This window comes from Callionymus lyra, chromosome 9, assembly GCF_982586985.1.
Source record: "Callionymus lyra chromosome 9, fCalLyr1.hap1.1, whole genome shotgun sequence".
Classification (NCBI taxonomy): Eukaryota; Metazoa; Chordata; class Actinopteri; order Syngnathiformes; family Callionymidae; genus Callionymus; species Callionymus lyra.
In genome coordinates, this window is record NC_141826.1 from 11833909 (window position 1) to 11855543 (window position 21635).

Here is a 21635-nt window from a genome sequence, read left to right on the forward strand (position 1 = left end):
TTCCATAAACCAGAGGATCTTCCACTTCTTACTCTGTTATTGTGTTTCTCAGAGCTACTGTCTCTAAAAGGCGTCCATGTTTGTCTGCGGCGTGAGCCGAGTACTTTTTAAAATAGTGTTATAGAGAGAATAATGTAATTCAGAGTGTCAGATATTGTTTTAAGCACAAATAATTCCCATCTGGTTACTAAATACTGTGTTGTATTTATTCCACCCATGAGGTTCATCAGGGCTGATGTGCCCTTTGATAGTCATAGTTAGTCAGTATTTTTTTTGCATTGTCGGCAGTTTTTTAATGTCGGCAATATATTTACGGACCAACCTTAAAAACAATAAAAACAATAAAAACGAAATAGCACGAGTGCCTGTAAAATGCAGATTAGCATAACGCTGAATCAGCAATATCATGGCCTAGTCTTTTCTGCAACAAGATCAGGTCAGAAATCAGACAAAGTTCATCGCCAGTATTGTTAAAACATGTTATGTTTATATTATAAAATAGAATGCAGAAAATAAGGTAAGGTAAGGTAAAACTTTATTGATCCCTCAGGAGGTCTCTTTCGGGAAATTGTTTTTTTTCCAATAGCCACAGAAAATACAGCAATCTTTCATAAAAAATAAATCAAAATAAAATGAGAACAAGAACATAAAGAGAAAGAACAAGATGACACAATCTAAGTCTGAAGATAAAGATAAAGAATAAATAAATAAATGAATGCAAAAAATATATATTATTTAAGTCAATAGTACATACAAGTGTTATGTAAAATTATAATAAATATTAAATGAAAAATATAATAATCTGAACAGCAAACTGTGGTGCAATTATAGAGTTTATGTTTTACTTATTTTCACAGGTTTATTTTCTTAAGAAAATTTGACCTAATAATTGTTGTGATGTGTCTAGATTGATATTGTTTGAAAATCGGTTTGTTTTTAGAAAATAAAACGCCTTTTTTATTTCATATACCACTACAGTTAGTGTAATGTCTCTTATACATGATTTATTCATCACTTTTATGTTAATTCAATTATTTGTATTCTGTATTGTCACTAACGTTAAACATAGGTAATAAAGGTTTCCTTATGACAGTTAACAGTCATTTCTATTAGCTTGACTTTCATATTTTTTATTTATTCTGAATCCAACGTTGTCAAGTTCTTTAAGACCTTTTTCATTTAACTTGTATTGTGGAATGTATTTCTCCTCAAAATAATTATTAGTTTAGTATTAAGAGTAAATATTGAGCTACTCTTTAAAAGAAAAACAGCGTTTTACTTCATTTCATCCCTTTTTTAAATTATTTATTTATAAAGAAAGCTTTATAAATATTTAATGGCATTATATGTTGATTTTATATAGATTTTTTTATAGAAGTAGTTAAGTAATTTATATTTGTAGAGCGCTTTTACAATCAAAACAATACTCAATAGAATATATGCTTAAAAGGTCAAGACAACACCGAGACAAACGCATGCCTTATTTTTTTCTCACTTTCTTAATTTTCTAAACATTTTTCTTTTGGCTCCTCTCTTATTTTGAGACGTTGCCTCACAAAAATCACAGTATAAAATGTGCCCCCCGAGTAAATGTAATTGCCCACACCTGTACTTATATAAAATGGCTGCCTTGTTGCTTTGTTTTATTATTCTATTTCTTTGTTTCTGTTATATTGTATTTCATTCTTCTATACTGTCGATAAGAATTCCTGATTTTCTTTTCTTCTGAATTAAATAATTTAATCATCTCAGGAAAATAAGAAAAGAAAAGTTTTTCTTTATACATGCTGTTAATCGTTGACAGCGCCCTGGGTAATACAGCGCTCCGATTGGATACTAAAAAGAGCCAATCAGACTTCCGTATTCAGTTGTGCGCAGGCGCAGTTTGCCGTGTTCCTTCAGTCCCAAACAAGACCCTGAAAAAAAAAGGTACTGATCGAAATAACGATTTTAAATGGTTATCAGCTTCAAATAGCCTTTTTTTTGTAAGTATTTTGTTTTCTTAATCGAATGTACGTCGTGTTGTTTGACTGTCGAGGCACGTGTTTCTTACGTTTATCTTGTTTCGTTTCTGTCAAATCCGGATGTTTACATCGTGTCTCGAGCTGCTTTTGCTTCGTCAGAAAACAAACCATCGAGTTTAAAGTAAGAATCTGGATTAAAGTAACCAGTGGTCACTGTTTTTAATGTCTAGTTGTCTTGGTAACCAAAGAGCTAGACTCTTTGATAACTTTATGTGACACGTGTCTTTCAACAGTAAATCTTTGTTTTTGTTATTTTTATCAACCCTCAAGACATTTTGTTTTTCACTTCCACAGCTTCGATTCCACTCGCCATGGCCTGTGTCGACGTCGCCACGACCTCCAGTCCCAACATGGGCAGCCTGAAAGAAGATCTGACCTGTGTCATTTGCTGCGACCTTTTCCTGGAGCCCGTCATGCTGGCCTGCATGCACCACTTTTGCAAGTCCTGCATCTCCAGGTACTGGAGGACCGACACCCAGGGGCCGGCCACGTGTCCGCAGTGTCGCATGGTCTTCACCACCAGGCAGTTCCACACCAACTACATCGTGACGGCCATGGTGGAGAAGATCAGGACCACCACGTCGGAAACGTACATCAAAAATCTTGAGGTAGGAAAATGCAAAAACTACTTGTCACTTTTAAAATGATTCACAAGTTATTACATGGAAACACAACCACGTTCTTGTGCTGTGTTTACAATGCTGGTAATTAAAGTCAATTATAATATTGATTCACCTAGTAATGGGTAAATAGAGAGACGTTTTCACCAAAGTTAATCTTTATTTACTTCTTATTTTTTAAACTGCGCTGTTGTGAAAGTGTGTTTCCCCTCTGGGGATGAATAAAGCTTTTCTATTCTATTCTATTCTATTTATTTCCTGTTAATTATCAGTAATTAAGTTTTGTTTTGGAGTGGACTCCTTCTGTTCATGCTATTAAGGGTAGAATATAGTTAATTTTCTGTTAATACACCAGTGAATAACTATTGTATTAATAGTTAATTTGTGTTCCCCATTCGATCTATGTTCTTTATCTTTATCTTTAGACTTAGATTGTATCATCTTGTTCTTTCTCTTTATTTTTATTTATTTTTTATGAAAAATCTCTGTATTTCTTTGGCTAATTGGCAAAAAACAATTTCAATAAAGTTATACCTAACCTAACCTAACTTAACCTAAAGTGTTACTATATTTATTACTAGTTACTTTCTAAATATGACTTTATGACTTTAAATATTTTGTGAATATAAAGAAATGGTTTTTAAAAATGGGTGTTACGTTGGTTTAAAAAACAAGTTTGACAAAGTACAGTTAAGTAATTCTTAGCTTGAATTCTATTTGTAACTTTATTATTACTTTTGTCCCTATTATATTTAGGCTCTTTCCTCCTTTATTTACTGTATTTCTTGATGGGCCCTCACAAAAGTCACTGTATATAATGTGGCCCCCGGGGAAATTGAATTGCTCATCACAGAGTTTTAAGATTGACTTTTAAGTTCTTTTAGCACGTGTTAAACATGGATCAAGTTTCTCAGAATATAGAACGTAGTGTAAAAGAAAGTAGAAACTAATGTGTAATGTAAACAAGATTTATTTTTAATATACCAAAACCCGAAATATACAAAATTTCCAAAATATATGTTGGTTAAAATTCTTGACTTTAGGGACAGTTTAGAACGTTTTTAACAACAAATCATTCAGAATTAGAAAACCGTGTAAACCGTTGTAAACACAACACAGGAATTTGTTGTTGTGGATTAACAGAATATAAAACTGCAATAATACGAATTGAATTAAAATAGATGAATCCAATTTAATTAAATAAACACTTCATTGAAATGGACATTAGCATAACATTTTCTTTATAATTTACAAACTGACTTCAGATTCTCACCACGTGAGGGAAAAAAATCGAATGATTATCCGTCACGATGCTGCATTATTAAACATAAAGAAAAGATTTGCACAAACACACAAATAACTAAACATTCTTGTATAAACGAAACTAGACATCTGTGGTTTCTTAGAGACTCCATGTCTCTTCAGAAACACTTCAGAGAAAGAAAATAAAAAGGATTCTCTTTTATCTCCTGATTTCGACTGGAGGCTCTTTGTTGTTTATTGTGACTCTTATCGTGCAGAAACAACTGAGAGAAGACTTAAAAAATCATCTGCTGAGAAAACAGGATTTCAGCAACACGATTCGGCGAAACAAAGACAAGATGGAAGCCATAAAGGTAAAGTGTGCTTGAGAAGCAGGCACTTAAAAGATAAGGCTCTTGTCGTTCTGCCGTTGTTGACGCTCGCCGCTTGTTTGCTGATACAACGGTGTCATGTCAGGAGTACGCGAGACAGATGGAGGATCAGGGTGTCAAAGTTCAGAGATGATCACCAGGAAACGTGTCACTGTGTAAACACTCGGTATTTGTCTAGTGGTTCTTTTAGGTATTAGTATGCAACAAGGGTCGGACAAGTACTTGGAAAAACACATCGTTTTCTAAACAATTGTAGCTTCAAAGAGAGAGCAAATCAACCCTAAAATTAAGTTAAAGGGAAACTAATGTGTTGATTTAAGGGTCTCTTAAATAGATGTTGGACTCTATTGTACTAATCCGTATGTGTCCGTTTGTACAAAACTTGAACTTGTCAATTTAAATATTTACGTTTATACTTAAGCCCCGCCCACTAAAAACACTTTGTTTCTCTGAAGATTAAATCTTGTTTATCGTAACCACGCCCACACTGCTGTGATTGGTCAAGCACCGGTGTGTGTGCGTCACTGCGTGTCATCAATCCCAGACGTCACCTCTTCCAGGAGACTCGTTGTATAAACAAAGCAGGGCATGATCACCACTGGCTGGAGGAGGAGTAAAGCTATTATTGCATCATAATGGACTTCGCTCTCGTAACCTTGTTTGCCAAGATTTCAGACGAGGTAGAACTTCATAAAGTAATAAGTTCAAAATATGGTGATGATGAGAGACTTACTGCATCTTGGAGAGAAAGACTTAAACTATAAAGATGTGAGTGAGTCATCATGGTTTGGTTTAAAGATTAGTGTCCCTCTTATCATTTACAAAGCCTTGGGTGTCAAACCAGCCAACAAAAGTGTCATCTGAAATTTTAAGCAGGAACGTTATTACATCAAGAAGTTGGTTACATATGAAGAAATACTGAGATTAAATTCATGTAAATAACCAGCATCACAAATTTTTGCACATCCTGATGCAAGCATAGTTTACCTTTTATTTAAAAAAAGTATTATTTGAGTACCATCGTAATAGAATGAAATGATTAATGTCCCATGTGTAGAGACGGATGAATAGAAGTAAAAATGGATTCCTATTTAACAAATTGCTCTTCTACCCTTAAGCTTAAGCAGACATTTGAACATCTTGTGGACTTATTTGTATTATCTAGTTGGATTTACTATGCTGACCTTTAAACCTGCACACATTTAGATGAGTTCTGCCACAAGGCTTTATTGAGCTGAAAATATTCCTGTGGAGGGGAATTAACAGTTTTGAGTCCAGGAACGTATGATAAGTGTTTCATATGATGTGTTTTTGGATTGATATTGTTAAACTAAATAAAGAAGAATTTCAAATTCCCTTTTAGGTTATTGTGATGTGATGTTTTTATCTTGGCTTACTGACATTCCATTTGAAATTGGACAGGGATTTGTCGGAGCAGCTGACTTGTTTCCAGGGTTGGCAACATAATAAAAAAGTCAAGTACTTTGTGACTGTTTTTATCAGGATTGCATAACCTGTAGCAATGTATAGCCTGCTCCGCACTGTTACATATTGACATTATATAACCAGGTACCATAGAGCATTGAAGTACAGTACGTATATCAGTGCCATCGGAATTTTGAATGTTGGAATTTAACAAATGTTAAGATGTGTTTTATTGAAATTCTCTGGCTTTTTAAAGTATGAACAAAAAAAACAAAAAACATTTCTATACTGAAATGTTGAATTAAATAATTCAATGCATTATTTAGTTTTTAGACTTCCAATAATTCAAAGAAATTCATTTTTAAATTCAATATTTAAATAGTTTGTGTACTCTTTTAAACAAATATTTAAATGCTATTAAATAGTATATTAGTGGAAATATTTTCATTTTCAACAAAACATGAACAAAATAAAATCTTTGAATATACAAATGATTATAAAATAATTACCCCATTGAAACACATTCTACCTTTAATTATAAATATGATTTAACATGAAAAAAATACTGTATTATTAAAAAAAATTAAATTAAATTAAACAACAAAAAACAATAAAATAAATGAATCGGTGAAATATGTCAAAGTTTCAATATTTGAAATGTTTAATTTCAACCATTCAATATTCTGATGGCACTGATGTACTTCCATGTGTTTCAATATGTTTAGTGTATTTCATTGAAATTATCTGACATACTGTATCTCATTACGTATCTATAATGAATTCACTATTAAATAATGGAACAATTGAGGATGACATGTGAAGGACCAAATAACATGGACACGGGCTGAGGTTTCAAATGTTGTTCACTTCACAGACGGTGGCTGAAGACCTGCAGGCTCACATCTCCGGGGAATTCCAAGCTCTTCATCAGATGCTGCAGGACGAGGAGTCGAGGATGCTGGAGCAGCTCCGGCTCGAACAGGAGGACGAGCTGGAGAAGATCCGCCTCCACACCGAGGCGATCCAGAGCGCCGTCGCGGAGCTGGAGGAGAACATTGCAGACCTGGAACAGACCCGCACCGCTGCTCAGACCTCAGCTCTGGTTGAGGTTAAACAACAAATTCCAAGTGTTAAACACTGAAAGCACAAATTAAATCATGTTTCATTTTTATTCTTCTCTTTTCAGCTCCCACAGCTGAGGTAAGAGTCTCTTTTGCAAAAGTAAATAAAAAGAGTGACAAAGACATGGTGAAACTAATGTAAAGTTTTATCTACAGAAAGTGGACACAGGTGGTGGATCCTGCAGAGTTTGACCCGAATTCCCTCAACATCAAGTATACCGCTCCAATACAGTACATCACATGGAGGAAGATGTTCAAGTCCTTGAAGCCAGGTATCCACAGAGTGAAGTTTCGTCATTTGTTACTATTTAATTTCAGGTGAAACAAGAAACATTTTTTTTACAGGGATGTAAATAATGTAAGGTTTGTTTGAATCCAGATAATGCCTACAAGAGTATTTTAGGATTCATCATCTCCACCTTTTTTTTTTAACCTCCATCTTTAAGCATTCTCATTAGTGTCATCATTTTCAGAGCTCAGTAGGGGGCGCTTTTTAGTTGTCAAGTAGTTAAAATGATGTAAACTGTAGTGATGGCTTGACGATGCTTCATGAAACAATTGTATCATGATACACTAGATGTAACTCTCTGCTTTGTAACATTTGGTTATAACCAACTAATTCGATGGCTTTATTTTCAAACTAAGAGTCTCTTGCTCTTTCAAAATAAAAGACACTGTATCATGATACAGCGTCATCACTGCACAGCTGTTTTAATGAAGCGTCATAAACCCATCACTTTTCAATTGAGTTAGTGGTTTGGAAACAAAGGTTATAATAGTAGTGAGCGGAATAAAAATCACAACTTTATTATGAAACATCCTCAGGTGTTTCATGAAGCCTCATCTACCCTTTTTAAGTGTGTCCAAAGAGAAATCCAAGATTCTTCACCAGCCAGGATCACAAAAATATGCTTTACTTGTTCCTTTTTAAAAATTATATTACTATTTTTTTTTACTCATTTTCTTTGATTTACGGGTTTGATTAAAATTATGTTTTTTGAATGTACTTAGTGTTGAAATTGCATTTAGAGATGCCCAGAAAATTATAAGAGGTTCTTGATTAGACAGTGCTTAAGCTTGAACTTCAATTAATCAAGTTTATACAGAAGAGTGGAGGGTGGGGGAGTTTGAACAATGAAACCAATATTTTCAGCATTTTTATTTTCATGATAAGATCAATTTAACTTGTTAAAGTTCTTGCTTAAGGACTATTTTCTCTTCTCTTTTTTACCTCCTTTTATTTGTGAAAATGTCTGATCCCTTAATTTAAATTGAAAGAAAATTGAAAGTGATTTTACAAAGGTTTGTATTCAAATGTTATGTGTATAAAATTATTATTTTTTTATTATTACCAAGGTTACCAGGTTTATGTTATTAAAAGTTAAGTGTATTTTATATAGCATTACTTTTGGATTCCCTTTGTTTCAATTTAATTGTATTATTTTTTCGTCATTTGCGTTGCTTTTCTTTGAAATGTGGAAAAAGAATAAAAATAAATAAGAATAGTATGTATTATACACTGTGATCTAATTTACAATCAAAATACTGTAACAAAAAAATCAAATTAATTACAAAAGATACACTGTCACTTGTATATTATAACATAGGAAAATGAATTGATGGGAGCTGACTTGCCAAGGGAATTGTGACGTAAAAAGCCAAAGAAAATACAAATCAGAATTTAAATGCTTGTTATTGTTCCACTTTTTTCAGGTCCAGCTCCCCTAACATTCGACGCTGACACGGCTCATCCCAATATTTTCATCTCGAAAGATAAGAAACTGGCGGTGGACTGCGAGGAGACGATCTTTCACAAGGACGACGGCAAGCGCTTCAGCCAGTGCGTCAACGTTCTGGCCGCTCAAGGGTTCCAGTCCGGCCGGCACTACTGGGAGGTGGAAGTGGGTCGGAAGCACAAGTGGGACGTCGGCGTGGCCTCGGAGTCCGTCGAGAGAAAAACCCGGACGACGCTGAGCCCCGAAGCCGGCTACTGGACCCTGAGGTTGAGGAACCAAAACGAGTTCTCGGCGGGGACGCAGCCCTGGACCCGGCTGCAGCTCGCCGCCTCCTCCCCGAAAAGGATCGGGGTTCTGCTGGATTTCGACAGACGCCGGGTGTCCTTCTATAACGCCGACAACATGAGCCTGCTCTACTGTTTCACCAACGGTCCGAGAGAGAAAGTCTTTCCCTTCTTCAGTCCGTGCATCAGCGCCAACGGGGAGAAGCCTCAGCCCATCACGCTGCTCCACTTTCGTCCTGCCACTCTGTCCGTCTGACTGTTATCACGACGAGAGAGGAGGGAAGATGGACAACGGCTTGTACACAAATATGCACCTTTCGATGCTTATATTTAGCCAGAAACGACAGAAAACGTTAATTAAACTTGTAGAATGTTCTTTTTCATTGACGCTTAGTAAGTGCACTTAAGCTACTTTCATCTTGATGTAGTTTTTTGACTTTAAGTCATCATTTATTTTTTTATATTAATTAATTTGACACTTTTATGACACTTTGTAATGCAAGATGAGATGAAAACTACATTTATTTCACTCTGATGAATCCATATAAAAACTGACGGCTTGTTTTTGTTCTTTGTAAAAATCAAAAATTGATCAAACACTACAAAAAAAAAAAAGTGCTGATGTAATGCCATCAATTAAAGTGTTTTCGAACATTGTTGCCGGCGGACTTTCATTCTTCTGCCGCAGCTGTGTCATTGAACGTTTACACGACCTCACTTGACAAAAATCAAGGATGTTATTAAGCCTCATCAAAGACACGGGAGTGTGTGCACTTGATGGTTCCGCGGGAGTGACGGGCCCGGGCGAGCGCATCTGGACTGGAAGAGGCAACCGAGGCGTTATCTTCCCGAACACACCGCGGTTGCAGGCGTCCTGTTTCCTCCCGCCAGGTCAAAGGTCGGGTAAACACAATGACGGCGGCAGCAGCGCTGCCGAGGGAACATCGAGGCAGGACGACCTCTGCTGATTGAAGTGTGGCACAGTAATGTGGTGGTGAAATGGGAGTCATGTTTTGCACTCTTGAGGGAACTCTTAATCCCAGTTTTGCATTTTTATAAACATCCCAACAGATGTATTTACACATGTACAATATGCAGCTAAGGGAAAATTTTGAGAAAAAAAGCCTCATCTCTGTAGGAAAATTGATTGAATGCTCGGTAAATAAACGTACATTTAAATTGGCATTCAGACATGTTAGGCCGATTTTTGTGATCATTTCTGGTAAATATAGATTCAAATTTAATCTACAATTATAATTCATAATTAAAATGTTTTTAATTATTGTTATTTGTATCCTTTATTGTTATTCCCTGTCACGGTTATTTCATTTTAAATATTAACATTACTTTTGTTGTTTAATGTTTCAGTACTTTGTTTAAAAGAAGTAAAAAAAAAAACCCACTGTGTATAATGTAAATGTATACAGAAAGATAAATTGTGAAATAAATATATTTTTTAGACATAAACTATGCGGTCTTTTGAAGAACTATAGCTTTATAAAAACGTGTCATGTTTAATCTCATCTAATTATTGTTAAACAGATCCATGAAGTCTTATCTGAGGTTTTTTCCCCACTCTATTATCGCTTATTATCTAGTTTTGTGGAGGAAGAAGCTTCAAAAGTGAAGCCTAAACTTTTCTCTCCCCCGCTACACCGTCCAGCTCTTACTGGGGGACCCCGAGGCATTCCCATGTCAGCTGAGTAACACCTCAACCTACTCCGTTTAATGGGAAAGAGAAGCTATTGACGAATTTCAACTGGTATTACGAGAGCTTTGCCTCTTGGCTAAACTGTCTTTTCACCACCACAAATTGGAGTTTATTCCTATTCCACACCATTACTCTTTTTTTGTTTTCATTTTGAATCCAAAATTAAGAGTCATTTAGAGTTGACTATATGAACTGTAACTGTCTCTTTAAAATTTAAGTTGTGAGCCATATATGTTTTTGTAAATATTCGCCAAATCTATAGCCATCCTTGTGCTGCTTGTTGTGTAAAAAACTTGCTGAACTCTGTCTCATCATGAATCAGTTTCATGGAGCCAAATGTTCCATCTCAGGAGTTTAAAAATGTGAGCCGGTGCCAAACGGGGAGTAAAGGTTCTTCTTAGGTCAGCCCTGTGCCTGCATAGGATGTAATTCAGCCCCTGATGTTGTGTATCATTAGTGTCCAACAAGGACGTACACTGTGTCATGCTGAGTCCAGTCCAAAAGATGACTCCAAAAAATCCAACTGGGATTAACAGATGACTCCAGCGGTGCGAGTGGTTTTCTGTGTAAGTGTGCCAAAAAAAATAAAAAAACTCTGCACAAAAACCAAAAGTTAACTTTGACTCTAAGCTGCTTGGCATGGTGCAGGATCCATGGGCGCGTTTAGACATCCTTCCTGCTGTAGTTGTTAATGTGTTTCCTGACATGGAAGATGGTCCGGATGGGATGCTGGCATCTCAAGGCCAAGTCCTTGAATCTTCTGTTGTTTCTCAGGAGCCGGAGGTATTAGCCACTGAAACGTTTTCATATGCAGAATCAGAAGGTCAACATGAAATGTATGATTACAATCTCTGCATGTTAAAATATGTATTATTCATTCTTCTCATCATGTTTATTGTTAGATACGTCTTTGTTGATGATCCCTACAACAGACGGTAAGTACGGAAGCCCGGAGGTGACATGAGTATAAATCTATATAACAGTCCAAAGGGTACTCAAAGCACACAACAAGTCGGACAGAGAACAAAAACTCAAGGGGACTGGAAACCGGTCGAAACAAAGGGAGTAACAATTATAATCTGGCGCCTGTTGCTGCTGGAGAGGCGGCTTTAAAGCTCTGCTAATGAGGTGGTGATTGTTTGACGAGCTGCAGCTGCAGTAAAAGCAACAGGTGCTGTGGAACTCCGGGAAAAGAAAGGACTTAAAAAACAAGTTTTAAACTGAAATTCATGGGAAAAGACAAAATATTATTATCTTTCTCATAACCAATGATATTCATATGTCAAGATATTTGCATCTCATGATATTCTGGCTCTTCAATTGTATAATTGTACAATTCTGAGTTCGGGGGCAGGAGTGGAGTGAAAGTATCTGGATGTTCTGTTCTATGTTAGTCTTTGTATCCTTTGTCTTTGTTGTTTTTCTTTGATCTATGTTCTTTGTCTTTATCTTTAGACTTAGATTGTGTCATCTTTTTCTTTCTCTTTATGTTTTTGTTCTTATTTTATTTTGATTTATTTTTTATGTAAAATTGCTGTATTTTCTGTGGCTATTGGAAAAAAACTATTTCAAATAATCAATAAAGTTTGACCTTACCTTACCTTATTCTTATCTTATGATTATTCGCACCTTGTGATGTTTCGGTTCTCATTCGCTACATATTCCCCAGCAGTGATGGAACAAACTGTTCATTTTAGTGACTTTGTTCATTGAGTCTGGTTGACCAATATAAACAAGTCTTTTGTTTAGCCGCTAGGTGGAATAACTAGTACAAGTAAACAAGGTTAAAGAAGCAAAACTTTTTGATAAAATGTTGATCGTCTCGGTTCCATGATATTAGACGTTCTCTTTGCTTAAATGGAGCAGTTGGTTCTAAGAGGGTACGCACAATCTTAAGACACTAATATCTCAGGATACAAAGATCTTGAGGTAAGATATTAATATCACAAGATTTATAATAAATTATAATCATGTCACCTTCAGGACTCCAGGATGTGAAGTTGATCAAACCTAAAAAAATATTTCACCTTGCAGTTACAGAGACTGATCTCAGAGATCTAAACTATTTATTTAGAACTATTTATTTAGAATTGCAAGGTACACTTTAATACATTTTACAACCACACTCAGACAGATCACTTATCTTATCAGAAGTCTAAAACGCTTCTTTCAACAAAAGAAGTGAAAATCCAATTTTTGTGAACAAGAAGATTCTCCGCCTGGACATTTTTTTTCTTGCAATCCTTACAATCTCTTTCGCAGGATTGCTTCAATTGTGGCTTGAAAGTTGGATTTGTGTCATCGTCTTCCCGACGTCGACCTTCATAATCGACTCTTGCAACTTACCGCTGCGGTTGTCATCTCGAGAATAAGAGGTCACTGGGTCGCATGACGCACAGAAAATTGTTCGCCCTCACCGACGATCCGGAGCAGAGGTGTCAGAATCCATCAGGTAATGAGTCAGAATGTTAACACAGCCCAGGTTGAGAGCTCTATGAGTGACCCTTCTTTTAAACTCAATACAATATTAATTAATTTTACTCATTTAACCGTAAAGCTTCAGTGGTTAGTGTCTGGTTAAAACTCAATTCACACTAAGAAGTTGATTCTAAGCAAAGAGCACAGAATGATTTGCTTCTTGAACGACATATTCATACTTCGTAAGCCTTGCCAAAAATACTCTTTCGCTTATCCTGCTGTGAACTAAAACCAGCCTTCCTCTGTGGCCTCATATAACCGTCCACAAGGCTGATGTAAGTCCCCATATGGAATACACTCCTCTAAGTGTTGTGGGCATCACAGCTTTAAAGATGCTGCCCGCCTACTCGGTGACCCGTAAAAGGTGGACGGCTTCCTACTTATATGCAGGATGAGAAATCGAACTACTGGCCCCTTTTGCGAAGTTAGGCTCTTTCATTCGCCAATTGCCATGGCAACAGAATAAGTCATTCAAATAAATTTCATAACATGTGTTCATATATGCTGTGTATTACCACAGCAACAACAAAAAAAACAAAACATGTTATGGTGTTGTTATATGTTGAAGTATAATAAATAGAAAATTAAAAATTAAAATATTAGTAATCGGATGAATTTTTAAACAATCATTCTTTGACCTCTCGGGTGCACTCAGCTAGAGGGGATGCATGTGGCCCTCATGCCACACATTACCCAGGTATGTTTTAAACCCTTTTAAGTTGATTTATTTTCAGTGATCACATCCAGTATCCAATGACAAGAATGTTCTTGCTTACTGTAGCATTTATGAAAGGTGGTTTATAAAACAGGAAGTAAAACAAGTTTTAGCATGAGGAATCAATCATTAATTAACACACATTCTTAGCCCCCCCACCCTCCCACGTCTACAAGGACTGTGATTTATTAAGAGGATAGGAATCCAGAGGAAATTAACTGTCAGGTTTGGAATCTGTATTAAGGCTGTGAAAAGAAGGTAGATCAGAATTGGTTTTATAGTCACAACAAATTTTACTTGCATGGAGAGTTTAATACAGAACCTTCTCATCGAATGTCCCATTTTACTCTGAAGTAAGAGCTGTTTCAGTCACAACTTAAAATCATTGTAACTTGTTGATTATCAGAAAGACGAGAACAAAGTTAAAAGTGGAAAAACACTGACCAACTCAGACTTAAAAAAGCTCCAAGAAAATACCTCCAAAAAATTACATGTGGTTAAAAAAAAAAAAAGAAGCACATTTTTATAACTCTTGGCTTGGTAATTTTCCATCATAAACAAAAGGCAAGCAACGTCCTTCAAAGTGCTGAGACCATGAAGGTGTATGTGTCTGCTAAATCAATGCGGCGAACACCTCTTTGACCTGCCTTTTACTTTCATTTTACAGCAAGGAAAGCACACTGAGTCCCATTCACACCCGTAAAAAGCTCCAACAGAAGGAGGGATGATAAGAGGGAAGATGAACTTTTTGGTGAGGCCGCATTAAACGCTTATAACTCATATTGAGCTGAAGAACTTTCTTTATCAAGTGTCACCTCTACATGAATGACTGACAAGAGGTCGACCAGGTATCTTAGCAGAGGCTTTTCTTGATAGGTCCCACAATTAAGTAGTACTGGGTCAAAATTAAGGTGTCAAAGGACATAGTTTCAGATTAAAAGAGGTACATCTGCACAAGTACCTTTCATTCAATCAGATTTCTCTTTTCATTTCAGTTCTACATACTTTTAATGACCTCAATTATACGCCACATAAACACTAACATTTATATCTGCCCATAGCCGACAACGGGTCGTCACCCCAAATTATGTTGTGTTTGATGTTTGCAACTTCATCGCTCACTCACACGTTCAAGTCCTTATGCTGCATCCCTCAATGAGTCTGCTGGAGATGTTTTGGAAGAGAAAGTGTTATGAGTTTAAAGTGTGAACACAGGTCAAAACAAATACATTTGATGGAGCTCATTTTGCTGCTGTGGTGGAGAAATCAAGCCCCCCTGTGTTCCAACCCAAACACTTCATGGTACTTTTGAGCAAACTACAAAAGGAAGACACATTTAAAGTGGATGCAATTAAAGAAGTGACTTCATCTTGTTAAAAAGTTATACTTTTTTATAACTTAAAATTAAAATTACAGGGAACTTTAACTTTATGAGCTGGTGGGTGTTTGTCGATGACGCCTCCATCCATCTTTCATGACTTTTTACTATCTTAGCATTTGTTTTTTTTCAGTGGGTTAACCATGATGTAAATTTATGCGAGGTGTTTTTCAAATCAGTTTTAGACACAAATCCTGTTACTTCTAATGGAAAATTTCATAAAGTATTGCAAATCATTATCATCAAGAAGGAAGATGAGTTCAATCACATGTCAAACTCAAGTTACAAAGGGCTAGATAAGGTTGTATATAAGTCACTAAATTATAGTCACAAGAAGTTGAAATGAGTTTTCTCCACAGAGCGTTTGTTTTCCCGATAAAGTTTGAATGAGATGCTGTCCTGTGTTCACCCAGGAACGCTGGAGGGGAGTTTGGGAGAAGGAAGGAGGGAGTATATTAGTTCATACTACAACAGCAAATCTTACCATGTGATTTTTCTTCTGTCAGAATGTTCTCTGCAGACTATAATTCACTGCAGAGCTAGCAAAAGCAATTTCGTGCTGCCCAAATGTTTGACAGAAAAAAAGGATTTACTACGTGATCTCTGGATGTTGGATTTTGTTTTGTCCGTTCAAACAAGGATTGCAACTTTTAGCTTCTATCAGATGACAGATTTGACCTCTGCTCCGGATGAATGACAGCCACATGACTTCATCATTTAGACTTCAAGTCTCTCTCATGAAGTGTGTGAACAAGTGTTGACATTATCGGACCAATCTGGAGCCTCGAGTAACTGCGACTACGACCATGTGATGCAAAAACAAAACCAAAAAAAAGATAAGCTTGAGTAAACAAATGTGTTTCACAAACACCGATTCAGCTGTTTTATTTGTGGTTATAGAGGCTTTAAGTTTGGTCTTTATCTTTCTTCTTTTCACTTTGTTTATTACTGATTGATTACTCATGTCAATCGGTTATAATTAGGATTTGGTAATATATATTCAATAACATATTTGGATTTGTTTTTCACTACAATATCACTTTATCCATTTATTTTAGATTAATATTAATATTGAATTATTGTATATTTATTTGGCATTCGTGTCATAATTATATCATGGTTTGTATTTCAGTAAAGTGTTTGTAAAACACGTTTTTGTGTTCCAATTAAACTTCTGGCCGCTAAATGTACGCAGTCAATACCTCCTCCACAGCTAAACAAACAATGACATCCCCCGAGATCCTGGTGAAGACTGAGGACGAGAGGATACAGTCGACATCCAGCAACTTTTATAGCTTATGTTTGGGGTAAATTTTGGTTTGAAAGAAATTTAAGAAGAAGTGACAAATTCGCCAAAGAGACTGAGAACGAGAGGATACAGTTGACTCCAGGAGCTTTTTAAAGCAGATGTTTGCACATATTTTGGTTAAGAAGATAAATCACAGCAGTTACGACTTCGTCAAGAGTCATGTGGTCTGTAAAGTACTCATTCAATACTACAAATATATCCTACAGTAACGAAATATACCGAAATGTTGCCCCTGTATTTTGATATGTATAATATTGATAGATCTTGACACATACTTATTTACAATATTTAACATACATTTTATGGGAGAATACAGTTCTATAATCATAATGAATAAGTCTTTATTGTATTTATTAAGTAATCATTAAGTAAATAAAGAAAAGATAATAAAATAATAAACCAAAAAAATAAAAAAACTCAAATAAAAACTTCAGTTATTTTTAAAGTATAACTTTTTGTACTTCTGTGGTATTTGTAGTAAACTCTACTATATCTCAACAGAAAGAACAAAGGCGATCTTCAGCCCTCACACACACGCGCGCAGTCACGAGCAGAGGAAAGGGAATCTCTCCAAATCCTTGTGCATCCTCTTTTTTTTTTTTAAACCAGACTCCGGGGGGAAAAAAAAAAGTCGTTTTTCCTTTTTTTTTTTGCCTCCGCATTTGGACACTGTTGCGTTGAGCAGGACGCACGGATAAGTTCACCTGATCTTTTCTCTGCCTCGGAGTTTTTGCTTCACTGAAGTCAACTTTCTTTTTGGACTCAAACCTCTCAGCGTGAAGCTGGAGCGAACATTCGGAGATGACAGATTTTACGCGCGTCTGTTGGATTTGGTTCGGGATAGCGTGTGCGTCAGGTGAGTCCAAAGTTGCGTCCAAAACTTTTGTCAGCGCATGTTTGGTGTCAATGTGACGCACTGTTGGGAGATGCGTGATATAATCTGTCCAAATCTGGTGTTTCCATCTCATTTTCATCTGATAAATAGCGAGTTCCCTCACTTTGTGTGTTTGTTTAAAGAAACAACTGTTTTTTTTAAGAGTATATAAAGTGGAAGGACATTCCTATAAATTGAAAAAACTTTACTTACTAAATATATTTACTTTACTTACTGTGTTACCGTGTGCTTCAGAGTTTAGATTTATTTCATGATATAGTTTTCCAAGGTAAAGCAAACAAAAACAATAGTAATAAAAAAAACAAGATATTTAAGTACAAGAAGTAACTCGTTTTCTATGTTAGCAAGTACTAAAACATTGGAATTTAAATGTTCTATTTCATAATTGTATTTGATTTCATGCATGTTAATATAATACAATCCAGTATATAATTCGTGAATGTAATTAAAAAAAATATGGCAAGATGTTCTTACACACAGTATATCCAGTATATAAGTTGTTAATAAAAAGTATAATTCAACATGTTTATAAACCTATAAGATAGAGATATATTGTTTAAAGTTTTAACCAAGTTACCAAGTCTTGTTATCTTCAATAGTGCACGTGTGGAAAATGATGTTTTTTCACCAGCATTGTCTTCACTTTTCTTTGGTAATTTAGCATTTGTTCAATGAGTCAAACATGGTCAAGAGTTTGAGTGACTTGCACCATTGCGCAATTTTTGGCACAACAATGTAGTGTGTAAATAAATGTCAGGAGGCACATGTTTGGACAGTGGTGTACTTTGTTTTAAATGTTTCTTTATGATTCTTGATTTTGCTTTTTTAAGTCTTGGCAGGTCTTCTCTCTTTCTTTTTTCCCCCCTATTTTTAAAGTAGGAGATAAAGGGCTGCCATGCTTTTTGAGGCCTGGGACATCCCAGGGCACTTTTTAACCAACCACATCTCACACCGACATACAATTTAAAATTTCCAACTTAACTTAAACTGAATAACTTTTTGAAATTGAGTTCCTCTCTCAATCATCTATATTTAAAACTATACCTTTGCCTGAATTTCTCTCTAATGATTTGAACTTATTGTTTTTATTTCCACGTTAGTACCCATCAGTCCTGCTGAGACGTGATGTTGAGAAGATATATTGTAAAACTTGTATTGCTATGTAATGAATAAAAGAAGGATAAAATAAAAAACGAGGCGTGTCGTTGAGTCACACTCTTTGAGATCGAGAACAGAGCTACTGTTACAAAAGAAAACTGTTTTTTAATGGACCATTAAAAAGTCTTACCTTTAAATCACGTTCTGCTACGATAATAAAACAGCTGCTCATAATCGAATCTGTATCACCTACATTTGTTTCCAATCATCTTGTCATTACCTGCATCTGTACACACCATCCTTAACAATTTCCTGCTCTAGTGTCGACGTCGGAGTGTGATCCATCAGGAGGATTATGGAGGAGTTAATGGATGAGCCAACAGTCAGTGTCGGTCTGAAAGCGAACATGTAGTTTCCTCTGCAGCTGCATTAATAATAATCTTCCCAGCCAGGTTTCAACAACCTTAACAGCCAATATGAAGGTTTTAAAGATGTGCTATTCAAATATATTTCGGAGAGCAACTGGTGCCTGAGTCATCTCCGCTCCCATTTGATTTAACCTTCATCAATAGATGCTCAATAACTGAAAAGATCCGACCGTTTCTTGAGCTTTTTGGCTGAAACTATAACGTTTTATCTATCTATCTATCTATCTATCTATCTATCTATCTATCTATCTATCTATCTATCTATCTATCTATCTATCTATCTCAGTGCTGATCATGAGGCCTCAGGGCTGTGTCCAAAAAGCCAGCATGATCCGCCATAGAGCAGTTATGATGGCCGGAGTGAAGCTGATGATCCATGAGAAAACCTCTCTGAGCTGCCATCCAAATAAACCGATTTTACTTTCATTCGCTTTTTTATCTCAGAGGGAGCATTTCAGCCCCATTTCGGGTGATTAGAGAGTCGTTTTCTCATCCACTCAGCGGGTCTTTATGATTATAAATATTGCAACCCAGTCTGGGTTGAGGTGAGTTTTCAGGAAATGTCATTTGTGCTGTTTTTACTTATCCTGTCTGGTCGTAACATTAGTGGTGGGAGTGAATTTATTTGTTGTTAGACGTGGGTATGCAGCCCTTTACTTGTGAAATGTAAAACTAATCTGAAAAAACATTGTCTAAACTATGTTTTTTGGAGCCATTGGCAGCATATCTCATGCAGCCAGCAGTCTCCGTTTCACTGTATTACTCGACAAAACAATGTAAAATACACAACTTTTTTAAATGTAAAAGCACAACTTTTTAAGTTTTATTTTTCAAGATACATATTTGATTTTTATGGTGGATTTTATCAGCCCAGTGGTTGACAATTACATTTGCACGGGGGCCACATTTTGTATAGTGGCTGTTGTGAGGAGCAAAAATGAAGGCGCGAAAAGATATTATTAAGATATATTCTATTTTATTTATGTTTCATAAAAATATTATTATTATAAAATAATATAATATATATATACTTCCCCCAATTTTCATGACATTCACTTTTAACTTTTTGAGGGACAATAAAAACAATGTAAAATGTCAAAAGCGGAACAAAAATATCATAAAACAAAACCCCAAATATTTAGAGACTATTAATGGACACCAGAATTGAATACAAATACAACTGTTCGTTTCTACATCATCTTTGACCTTATGAGGGCCACATAATTACAGTCTATTGGCCACATGTGGGCCCGGTGCCGCACTTTTTCCCAGGTCTGCATTAGCCAATTGAGAACACCACAAGGTGTATGTGCCGATGCTAGTTCCTGAATTCTGAAAATGTTTTTGCCGTCTGTCCGTCCTGGTCAGGGGTGTCAAAAGTTGTTTGAAAGAAAGTCACAATCGGGGGCCAAACAGTGACGTAATATCAAGAGTTATCTCATTCAGAATTTTAAAGTATAAAGTGTACATTTCTTTATCGAGTTCAACACAAAATTGAGAACTTTTTCACCGAGAGATGGATTTAGAAGAAAATACTTAAAAGCTTCACCTTGTTTAGTTTTGATTTGACACATGATCTTGTGGTAAAAATCTTGTTTTATCTTTTTAAAGTTTGTATTTTAGTTGTATTTAACATTCTCGTTAAAAATGCAGGTAATTAAAGAGACCGTGAGTGGAATTGAATTGAATTAATTAATGCTCAAGGCGCCGCAAACTGACTGACTTTGGGAACATGTTGTCTAGATGACATTGGTTTTGAAGGACAAGAGCGTTTCTTTTCCATCTTTGTCCGTCCGTTTGAAAGCGCAATACTTTTTGTGTTTTTACACGTTTCCTCAAGGTTCACGATAAAAGCCTTGAAGACGTTGAATAGAAACGTTCTTAACTGTATCTTAAGGCATTGACGCACAAAAACACTTTCTATCTGTGTCACACCAAATCACGGAAAACCTCTGGGAGCCGTGTACAATTGATGACTTCATCGAGCTGCTTTTACGGGTCACAATACAAATCAGCATTAGAGAATTGTTGTTCCAGTTGTTGTTGTGGGTGGATGACTCTGAGGTTAAGAAGAAGATTGGTAGTTAATGTAACAGAAAAAAAACAAACAATTTGACACAGTTCTGACGCACGAGTCTAAGAAGATATTTTCAATGGAAAAAATAAGTATAATTCTGAGTTTGGGGACAGGAGTGGAGGGAAAAAATGATCCATCCATCCATCCATCCATCTTTATATTCATTATACATGTAATAAATTATGTTTTTTGAGTCACTTAATTACTAAAATAGTGGAAGACATTCTGTCAAAAGTAGGCAGTAACCGGACGCGATTTTGATACATAGGAAGCTGCCCCAGATGGCTTGTCCTTTTTTTTTTCCACCCCTCCCCATGCAGGATGCTGAAATGGCAGAACTCCTCCAATAGTCAAGAGTGGACAGGGACACGCTGGATGTCATCCCTCTCCATAGTAACAATGATATCAAAGCATGAGCTGCCAGTCAGGCAGTCGCCTGGCCTTGTGTCCGACTGACACAGGAAATGGTCTTTATTTCTTTGAGAGGGGGGGGGTTTTAGCGCCCGTTGCTGGTCGGGACCACATCCACAGAGCAGGTCTGCTGTGTGGCCCCGAGTGGCCCCCAGTGCTCGACCGGATGCACAGGGCTATTTGAGAGTGCCCCGACCTTGGCCCCGCTCCAGATGTGTCATGTTGTTGTGTCACCTACTGGAGAAACCACTGGAGATCCTTGGGAACCAAGAACATCTAGCGCCACATTAG

The 21635-nt window shown here is 36.2% G+C and overlaps 2 protein-coding genes across 4 annotated transcripts in view; both read left to right on the forward strand.

Moving 5' to 3' along the window:
- The first annotated feature begins 1335 nt into the window (after positions 1 to 1335).
- Positions 1336 to 9503, forward strand: trim105 (tripartite motif containing 105). 3 transcript variants are annotated; one of them, XM_087799403.1, is made up of 7 exons: positions 1336 to 1929; positions 2319 to 2632; positions 4165 to 4260; positions 6578 to 6811; positions 6890 to 6903; positions 6981 to 7096; positions 8538 to 9503. In XM_087799403.1, the coding sequence occupies exons 1-7, from the start codon at positions 1785 to 1787 to the stop codon at positions 9098 to 9100; spliced, it is 1482 nt and encodes a 493-aa protein (XP_087655529.1). In that variant the 5' UTR covers positions 1336 to 1784; the 3' UTR covers positions 9101 to 9503. The 3 variants fall into 3 exon arrangements, with proteins under 3 accessions (XP_087655529.1, XP_087655531.1, XP_087655532.1); XM_087799405.1 differs by having other exon boundaries at positions 1892 to 1985; XM_087799406.1 differs by lacking the exon at positions 1336 to 1929 and adding an exon at positions 2050 to 2145.
- Positions 9504 to 17120: 7617 nt separating this feature from the next.
- The window catches only part of flt4 (fms related receptor tyrosine kinase 4), a 59138-nt gene continuing 54623 nt past the window's right edge, over positions 17121 to 21635 (forward strand). The window contains exon 1 of the mRNA XM_087799785.1: positions 17121 to 17291. Within this exon, the coding sequence (XP_087655911.1) occupies positions 17237 to 17291 (55 nt within the window). The 5' untranslated portion in view covers positions 17121 to 17236. The remainder of the gene's footprint in view (positions 17292 to 21635) is intronic.

Bases quoted from the DNA above. Each gene is read 5' to 3' on its own strand.
- trim105 (XM_087799403.1), top strand. From the start codon at position 1,785: ATGCTGTTAATCGTTGACAGCGCCCTGGGTAATACAGCGCTCCGATTG. The intron at 1,930-2,318 runs GTACTGATCGAA...TCACTTCCACAG, and splicing joins CAAGACCCTGAAAAAAAAAG to CTTCGATTCCACTCGCCATG. The intron at 2,633-4,164 runs GTAGGAAAATGC...CTTATCGTGCAG, and splicing joins CGTACATCAAAAATCTTGAG to AAACAACTGAGAGAAGACTT.